The sequence below is a fragment of the Centroberyx affinis genome, unplaced genomic scaffold (genome assembly GCF_046629955.1).
Source record: "Centroberyx affinis isolate AG114_WGS23_722 - 3 ecotype Tasmania unplaced genomic scaffold, CSIRO-AGI_Caff_v1 ptg000230l_1, whole genome shotgun sequence".
NCBI lineage: Eukaryota > Metazoa > Chordata > Actinopteri > Beryciformes > Berycidae > Centroberyx > Centroberyx affinis.
In genome coordinates, this window is record NW_027278917.1 from 187,907 (window position 1) to 198,013 (window position 10,107).

Sequence of the window (10,107 nt, forward strand, 5' to 3'; positions counted from 1 at the left end):
ATTATAGGAGTGTGCGTCAGTCTGCTGCAAATGAATTCTGTGTGTGCTGTGTGCGCGCGCGCGTCCGTTTTGGGTGTCTTACAGATGCGCTCTCAAGGAATTACAACGCCTATTTGCATAAAGCACAGCAGGAACTTTGCGGATTTACTATTTAAGAGAAAAGCATAGTAACTAACGAGGAACATCTATTTCTGTATTCGGTTAGGCTTTAGGATATCTGATCGCACAAAACTTTATTTTGCCAAAAATTGGTTCAGTTAAGAAAATATTTCAAATGTTATTTTAGTATGGTTGGAATTCGTCTTGTCGGTAAGATTGCCTACTTTTCCGTTTCTGCACAAAATACCTGAGGTAGGCTAAAGTAGGCTACTAAAATAAACTCTGTTAGTGGCCATGGCCTTTACAGTTTCTAAAACTATTTCATCATGCCGTCTGACTTGATCAGTGCAATTGCTGCAGCAGTCGCAGGCTTTTAAAGATGGGACGTTTTCCACCATTGCTTTTTACTTTTCCTTGCCCTCTGTCATAGATTATTGGTCGTGAAATCACTTGCATCTTTTTGTTGCGGACTGCATCAGTGGTGAACACATCTGTGAGATCTACACTAGTTAGACTGAGACTGACCCCTGGTGGTCGAATAACTCTATTTACCTTCACGTGGTCTATGCAAAACATTGATATAAAGCTTTGTAAGACTGACAATGAGGCGTTTAAAGTAAATGCCATTGTTCATAATTGTCAATAATGTCCCCATTCCTCAGTCCTCTGCCATTATTTTTATAATATAATGTTTATTGGCACTATACTGTATTTTAACTATTTCTGAGCTGTCTAAATTGTATGTGATTCCCTGAAAATGGATGCAAAAGGTGATAACCCCCCCCCCCCACACACACACACACACACACACACACACATATACAAACAAACAAAAGAGGAGTGTTACACACAGAGACTCTCACCCCCTTTACTAGGCCTGTTCAAGGAGGAACAGCGTCATGACCTTGGGCTAAATGACGCACCCAGCACACGGGGGGCCTTCCGCCGGAGTATCCTGTACTGGCATGCTGACGATAATGACCGTCCTCACGGCTCTGACTGACAGACTGGGTTCAAGAAGAGTTTTCAGAATGGGGTTGAGACCCCTTAGACTAGTCTTCCTTACAGGTGTTAGTCACCAAGTGTTTACTGGTCAAGGTCAAAAAAAAAAAAAAAGACAAGACAACCCCTACTAAACTATCAACTGAAAATAATGTTATTTATCCAACTAAGAAAGGAAACACAACTCAGGATAATTTTAGATATCATCTGATTTAATCATCTGTGGTAAGAAAATAGATAGTTAATGTAAAAAGTGGTTGTAAAACACAGCTTAAGGGCACAATATTTTATATTGGGTACAAAATTACATGGACATTAGTTGGTGATAACAGTAAATAAATATGCATCAAAACACACCGGCAAACAAAAAAAGCTGGAAATCAGATTACAGTGTGTAAGAGTCAGTGACTGAAACATATTTGAACTCCAGTAGATTATCATCAGTGTGTAGTTATGTACAGTAAGAAGTAAGTTAAAAATACATACAGCCATAAGTAGCCCATAGAACAGATGCACCTTGATCAGAAATGTCTCTACATTTTACTGCTTATAGAAAAAGATATATAAAATCAATTAGTTTAACAACATGGGAATGGAAAGTTATATTTAAAATACAAAACAGCCATAAATTAAAAAGAGGAAAAAAAAAAATCACATAATAGCTGTGATTTTAGTGCCATCCATTGGCGGCCAAATAAATTAAACAAAAGGAGACAGCAAGACAAAAAAAAAAATCAGTGTACACCAGTTTATGGTAGCAAAACCTGGAGTATTTACAAGCAGCTTAGCAAAAATATGTTTTTCTTAATATACAAATATTGTCACTATCGCTACAATAGATTAAAACCCTGAATCACATTTTATTTTACAATGATCCATTGTACTAACTGTATGATCTCTATACAGTGCATTTTAGGCCTTACAAAGAGATAGATAGGAATAACATAAATAAGACATGAAAAGACAATTATCTGGCGTTAAGCCTATTGCTGAGAGTTCCTGAGTTAGTCCAAGCACCCAGTGACTGAAAGAAATCACTCTTAATGTGTGCGATATTTAAAACATAGCAGTGCAGAAGTGCCCTGATCTTATGATATCATTCAATGGCAATGCAGATTTCGAGAAATCAACCCCTTTTCCCTCCTTTTACCCTTTCTACTGTTAACTTCAACGGCATCTGGAATGATGTGGAACAATTAGACGTCATCAGAAAGTAAAAAGGAAACAGACATCAGTATCAGTTGTGCGAGGAATAATTTTCAGCTATATAATTACAAAAGTTCTTCTGGCCTAACTTAGAAAATAACTCAGTGACTCAACAAGGATGGCTCAGTTCAAGGAGGGTGTAATGCTCTAACTCCTACCTCCGCTACTTGATGGTCTAACCCTTCACGGCCCCCCACGGCTGCAGAGCGGCCTGTGGCAGAATGAACTGCGGAGACGGCTGGGGCATGATGTAGTAGCCAAATACCTGCTGAGGGGGAGGGGGTGGAGGTGCACACACTGTGGTGAGAAACACCGGGCCGCTCTTCTTGTACTGAGGCCAAACCGGCGCAGGGTGATAAAAGTACTGGAGGCTGGCGGGGACCTGGACACAGAGAAATACTGGAAGTTAGCAGGGACGGTGGAGACTTTCCAGGACAAGTGTTTAATACTGGGAGGAATCAGTGGTGCTTTCTTCCTAGAACGTGTTTTGTCAACATATCTGTAATAATTAGCTATGGACTAAATTATTAATTTTATATTATTTATTCTGATGCACAGGAGGCCCGTTTCAAAAGTAGGTATACATTTGTATATGAATTATTAATACTCACTGTATTATTCAACATTTTCCTGTTTCCAGGTTCACTTTAGGTCATGGCTAGAAATTTCACAACTGAGCTGAGGAAAATGACTACAAATATACAGCTTTGTTTTTCATTATTATAAAAAATTGTCTACCTACTTTTGAACCACCAGGTGTAACAGACAAATACTGTACTTGTACATCACTGCTGTCATTGTGAGATAGGAACAGATGGTCCTATAAAAACACGTACCAAATTTCTGGCGAATTTGGGCTTATTAAGCGCATCTCCGTGCCGCTTCCACACTTTTTCACGAATCCTGGGCACCATTGCGATCACATATGCGTCTCCTTCTGCCGTTTCCTTCTTGCCCTCCTTTTCTTTTTCTTGCTCTCCCTCCGTCTCGCCGTCCTTCGCCTCCTCCTCTGTGTCGCTCGACGCAGCAGAGCCGCAGTCAGAAGAGCTAGCCGAGTGGTAATCTGATGTGTCCAGGTTTACTGAATCATCTTGTTCTCCCTTCACCCCCTCCTCATCCTCTTCTTCCTCTCCCTCTTTGAAGCGAGCAACTGTGAAGGGCCTACAGCTCTCTCCTGATCTGCGGAGAGGGATTAGAATATTTTCTGTTCATTTAAACCGCACGCGTAACATAAAACTGTCCCCCATATTTCCACTTTGTACTTCCCCCGCTCTGCTATTCATCATCTCGCAGAATGCATCATGACGACAGCTCACCCACACTTCTGGGCAAGACTGAGCGGCTGTTGTTCTGGCACGTCTGTCTGTGTTGTTTGTGTGACTGAGAGTGACTCACCTTGCGCACACCTCCAGTGGGTCGATCCACAGTGTGATCTCACGCGGGAGGCCCAGCTCCCTCTGTGTGAGCTCGCTCTCCTCGCATGCCTTCAGTACCACTTCATCACATGTTATTCCATTATTTATCCTGATACATCTGAGGAGCATAACATGTTTAAGGTCAAATGCATTGTTTTCTCATCTGGATCTGTAGAGCTCTTCTTTAATCTTGTCAAATAATAAACTAATCTAAGCTGATTCTCATCATAGTAGTTACATGGCTATAAACTGGCATTGTTTTAATGCTTGTGGTAATCAAAGAACAGCATTAGAAACCTTATTCCTTCACTTAAACGAATAGGGATAAAATTCCATTATTTACCTGAATGCCTGCCCTTTGCTGGGGCAGTCAGGGTACCAATGGTCATCGTATTTGTCGCACAGAAGTTGCTGCAGCTTTTCAGCAAACAGATCTGCTTTGGCTTCGTCCAACTTTCCACGCTCCAGAGCTAAGCGCTTGAGGAAGTTGACTCCAGCGTTCACCTCTCTTTTCATGGTTTCTGTGGAAGCAGGTGACATCATTTAAAAAAAAAAGGCAAATAGGAGGTCACCGACTAATTTATCATGCTGTTTTAGTGTTTGTGTTTACGTGAATGTGTGGTTCTGTAATCACAGGCTACTGTCTGCTCTCAGCTATAACTGCGCTCTCCCACGTTTTCAAAGTGTGAACCTATAAGAGCGGTGTGATTTCAGTCTTTAACAGACAGCGACTTCCTGTCAACGTGATGTAGGGGAGCAGGAACTTCAGCTGCACCGATAACAGCACTTCCCTGTGCTGCTGGCCCTGAGTCTTCTATTTTTATTACCTTCAGGGGAGCTGTGTGTTCAGTGTGTGAATGTTAGCTTAGGACAATTTTCAACTATGGATATGGCTTTCTGTTGACAAAAGGCCATAGTTTGTATACAGGCAAACAAGATGCAAACCAGCTCTGCCATGTTGACATATAAAGTATTTAGACATGCAAATCCTGTGAGCTCCTACAGTCAGATGGGGTTTATCTTCTGATAGAGTGTCTGTTTGTGTTAAACTGTGCCAGTGTCAGCCTGACCCTACAGGAGAGTATGTTCAGTGCGGGCCAAGGCAATTCAAATTTAGCAGACACAGCAGAAGAGTTGCTGGGTAACACGCTGCACGCTATCATGGAAGTCCTGTAGATGACCCTAATGAAAGCCGTGCCTCGGACTCCCCTGTTTTTCTGAGGTGTGAGAGTCATTTGTTTTTGTGGCTTGGACTTCACTTAGAGGCTGGACAGAGAACATTAAACATGTCACGGGTGCTTCAGCTTGTGTAATGTGTTGTGGGAGAAAATTATTATTTGCCCTGGAAGACACAGCCACAGGCCGCCTCTTAAGAGCAGTGATGAGCTGGTGGCACAACATGTGAAGTGTAGCAGTAACTTTACAGTAGTTCGGAACCTAACAAATATGTTTTGCCATAACATGAAACGTTAGAGTGTCTGCGTCTTATCAGGCTTATGTTTTGATTTCAAAACAATAGCTTGGCTTAGCTAATATGCCAATGAATCATTAGTCCTCAAGGTGAAAACGATGTCAAATTGCGGATGTTGAAGCGATGTACAGTCCCTTTTCTCGTGTTTGTAGTCTGCTTCCTCAGACACTGAAATGAGATACTTTGTGGCATTCCATGGCTCAGCAACAGAATGTATTTGCATTAGAACAGACTCTACTATAAATCCTTGAACACGCTGCCCTGCAGGATGTTATTTTGTCTGACACACAGACACACCCACAGGTTTTTCAGGTAGGATTTCCTGTCTCAGATTTCTGGAATAACGAACAGGTGCCCTTGCACTTCCTCCTCACCCCATGTAAAGGAGGAATGTAGAACAGACATGACAGTAACTTGTAGATTTTCCAAAGCGTTTTGGGTTTATGGCTCCACGGAGGATTCCCATGGCTCAGAGGGGATGTCAGTAGACTAATGAGTTTGTGAGAAAGACCCATAGTCCCATCCAGATGCTTTTTCACCTGACTTTATTGTTTATTGTCTTCCAATAGAATCATATTGTGATGAAATAATGATATTGAATTATCATGATACACAATTCCGTTGTCTAAATTAATGATAAAAAGCAAATACTAATTAAAATCTTTCAAAAATGACATCTGAAACAAATAAGGGAATATTGTTTGAAAATTAATTTTATTTTACATTCCATTTTCAGTAAAATGAACATCAATTTGATTATTTGACGTGATTTTGCATGTTAGCAGATAACGTTATACATCCATATCAATAACTTCTTATGATTAACTTGACATTCATTTTGTCCATATCACCCAGCCCTAAGTGAGAACATTTAGCATCCCACATATCAGTACTGATGCAGCAGTGTATTCTATTTTACAGTTGATTTGAAGAAGAGCCGAGATAATAGTCCTGTTTTTGATTGACCTACATCATACCCGTTAATCGTAACTGTTCCTAGATACCAGCTGAATTAATTAAAAGAAATTCACACAATTGATAATATTTGTTTTCTCTGATCACTTCACCTGCCTGTCATTGATCTGATCTAATCAGGGAGTCATTGCTGTCCTAAAACGCTTCCTGCAATGACAACAAGAGCTTGCTTTTGAATCTGAAGAGAGTTTGCCTACCATGTTTACTTTCCTTCTGTTTACTGCACACAATGACCTACTGCCACTATCACCAACTGTGTTGATACTGCTTTGATTTATATGTAAAGACAACAACTTGACCCGTTTACTGACCGAGAGCCCCCACTGCCTATGGAGCACCATTTTTTAACAGTTCAGTGATTACTCCAACAGTCTTCAGTCAGCTTGGATATTGTGGAGCAAAGTTACGCTTTGTAAGTGTTATAATAGGGAAGACAGGCTGGCTCCTTTCATTTGTAAAAGTCAATAGTTATAATCACTGAACAGGTGTCTATTTGTTGATGTGGCTCTTAAATTTAGCTTTTGGCTATGATAACTTTTTATATCTACCCAAACCAGGCCTCAAAACGAGTCACATGTTAGAATATGTCATAAAGGCCTGAACAGGAATTTGGAAATGTGAGTGACTCGGTTTGAAGTGAAATATTTAGGGCCTTTTGTTGGCTTTTTCGTGGTTTCGTCGATATTCACGTGGAGTGCAGCGAAACTAGAGACGGATAAACTTGTTTTCGTGTCTGCATACACTAACAAAGGAGACACAAGGTGCGAGAGGCAAACTTACTCTAGTGCCTAGAGCTATTCCCAAGCAGGCAACACGTGTTGTGTGTGTGTGTGTGTGTGTGTGTGTGGGGGGGGGGGGGGGGGGGGGGGGGGCTGGTCACGCACATTATTGATACACTTTAAATGAAAGAAAAAGATGATATGAGGTTAGGGAACCGACAGCCTATATTCTTACATGCTGTGTTAGGGGAAATGGGCCTATATGTAACTGGCTGGAAATAACAACGCACTTGGGGTTTCTCAGTGCGGAAACCCCCAGTGGAAATTCAGAAAGTTGGCAGTAGACTAGTAATTTCGGCACAGATATACTTTTCAGTTATATCAACTGAATAGACTACTTTATTGTATAGAATATTGTCTGTAGTACACAAAAGGGAAAATAAATTTATTTCCTTCTGGTTCAATCACTAGCCACGGTAATGCAGTCTCTAATAGTCATAATTACAAAAAGTTAATAAGGCAAATAAGCCAGTGCCTTACTTTAATGAAGTAAAACTGAAAATAAAACTGCCGTTGTGACAATATAACAACTGGGCAGCAACTAATCAACCAATCACATGCTTTGGGATACCATGCCAACAAAATAAATATTCCAATTAAAGAAGAAAATAACATCAGACTGCTTTAAAATGGTACTTACGTTACAAGGTGCCCAGGCTTTGTGAATATCCAGCAATGTGACGGTCGACCTGGCTGTTGTTTTCTCTTATCGTGGCTGGCTGTGCTGATGTGGTGTGGGGAGTTATTATGGTCAGCACATGTTGCTTCCTTGTTCTCAGTTCTTGGTCTCGGCAGTCCACGTTCCCGACTGCTGCAACAGAGACGTAACATTACCGTCAGCGTGACTCACTTCCTTTGCTCAGCGCGGTGAGCAATAGCTGACTCCCCTTTCACGACTGTCACACCCAGGGCCAAATATGGACAGCCAAGGTAAACAGCTGAACTAGGATTTTTACTTTATTACAACTCGCGTTGTTCGTCCCTGAAGGAAAAAAATCACCATAATATTGCTCTGATTGTTATGTCTTACCGTGGTATAGTGAGATTTGAGTGTCCTTGTCATACTTCATGGTGTTTTTATCCCTTATGGTGTCATTATAATATTCTTGTTATCCTAAAGACAGTTGAAATGCGTCCGTGGCACTCACTAGTGCGATTGTATTATCGCTTTATGCTAGTTTTATCTCCTGGGTTTCATGGGAGTTTTTTCCTTGTTCTCTTCTTGGGTCCAGATTTCCTTTTTCAATTAATCAACTAATCATTTAGCCACAAATAATGACACATAATATTGACAGATGCCCACCAGAGCCCAAAGTGATGTCTTAGTTTCTAACTTAGTCTGACCAGCAGCCAGAAAAACCCCAAAATATTCATTTTATGATATGAAACAGAGAAAAGCAAGCAAATGTTTGTGAAGCTGTAACCAGCAAATGTTAGGTTTTATTTGACAAATGAATAAAACCTTAATCGATTATCAAAATTTGAATCAATTAATTTTCTGTCGATCGACTAATCGATTAATCAACTTCGTTTCAGCAGTAGATATATTTATAATTATCTTCTAAACTGTATTTTGGGATTAGTGCAGTTCTTTTTGTAAGCAGTTGGCTAATACCATGTAAATTGTATTTGTCTATGCACACATCTGCAATGAACTGTCCTATAAATTCCTATTTAAAGCACACAGTGCTCTTTTGACTGCAGAGCTGCAGCAATAATGAGCTGTGAGTCAATATGTTTAAAATCAATACAACACCATAAATGCCACCAGTTCGCAGCAACACAGACTGAAGGACTGCAGCCTCAAATCAGTGTGTACAGGCCTTATCAATAGCAATTAGCAGCATGGGGGCGGCTGTATGGTATTACATGGAAAGCAACTCAATTTATTGTTTTCACTCCGTATCGCCTTTCCTTTGTCAGCACTGGTGTGTGTGTGTGTGTGTGTCTGTGTGTGTCTGTGTGTGTGTGTGTGTGTGTGTGTGTATGTGTGTGTGTCTGTGTGTGCACGCCAGAGAGTGAGTGAGAGAGAGAGGGAGAGAGAGAGAGAGAGAGAGAGAGAGAGAGAGAGAGAGAGATGACTGACAATTCAAAAACACTGCGTTGTGTGAAATCCTTCAGGGTTGCCCAAAATATTAGTAGTAGTAGTAGCATTAGTGTTAGTATTAGTATTCATTCAGTATTTGATTTATCTTTGAATGTTCTTATTGTAATAATAGAAAGAATAAGAATAATGTTATTATTATTATTATTATTGTTGTTGTTGTTGTTGTTGTTATTTTTATTGTTGTTTTGTAATAATTATGTTCCAAAATTGCTATCATGGGTCTTGCCAGATCACATTGATAGAAGTGCTGCATTTCACTCCACATAAGAAACTGTTTCTCTTTGTGGCCACTAGAGAGCAGGCTGGTTTCTTCTCTCTCTCAATTCAAATTCAATAAAAAAAAATTGGCATGTTTCTAAAGCACATTGTAATAAAATACTAAAGAGAAACATAATAGAATTAGTAAGCGTGCCTGGAGACAATGGCCTAAGACTGGATCCTAATTCTAGGATTTTTTTTTCTATTTGTGTAATTGAGTTAGTATTTAATACTTCATGTCATTAGCAAGTCAAGTCATTAGCTGATAATTGGTTCTTAGCTTGTCACTAGAGGAAACATATTTGGCTTGAAGTAGAAGTATTTTTTTGTTTTCAAATTCTTATTTCTCTCACTTTTCTTTCGTTACCCATCCCACTCTTGTGCCCTCTCTCTTCTTTCTTTCTTTCTCTCTCTCATCAGTTCTTCTGGACCGAGGTAATGTCGGTGCAGGCAGGTGGAGGACAGTGTGTCATATCAGTCTGGATTCTTCTTCCCTCTGTCTCTCACCCCCCTCTGCTGGATCCTAGTCCATGCCCCAGATGCCAACTCAAGAGTAAATGATTGCAGTGTGTGTGTGAGAGAGAGAGGAGAGAGAGAGAGAGAGAGAGAGAGAGAGAGAGAGAGAGAGAGAGAGAGAGAGAGAGAGAGAGAGAGAGAGAGAGAGAGAGAGAGAGAGAGAGAGAGAGAGAGAGAGAGAGAGAGAGAGAGAGAGAGAGAGAGAGAGAGAGAGACAGAGAGACAGAGAGAGAGAGACATGAGGTGATTAGAGAGAGGGAGAAAGTATTGGAAAGTCGG

The 10,107-nt window shown here is 40.5% G+C and overlaps 1 protein-coding gene across 1 annotated transcript; it reads right to left on the bottom strand.

The window, feature by feature from the left end:
• Positions 1 to 1,309: 1,309 nt before the first annotated feature.
• LOC139664080 (protein BTG4) lies at positions 1,310 to 7,747 on the bottom strand. Its single transcript, XM_071542883.1, has 5 exons — positions 7,588 to 7,747; positions 4,066 to 4,243; positions 3,703 to 3,840; positions 3,144 to 3,486; positions 1,310 to 2,689 (listed from the first exon to the last, which is right to left on the bottom strand). The coding sequence occupies exons 2-5, from the start codon at positions 4,236 to 4,238 to the stop codon at positions 2,483 to 2,485; spliced, it is 861 nt and encodes a 286-aa protein (XP_071398984.1). The 5' UTR covers positions 4,239 to 4,243; positions 7,588 to 7,747; the 3' UTR covers positions 1,310 to 2,482.
• Between the last annotated feature and the right edge of the window lie 2,360 nt (positions 7,748 to 10,107).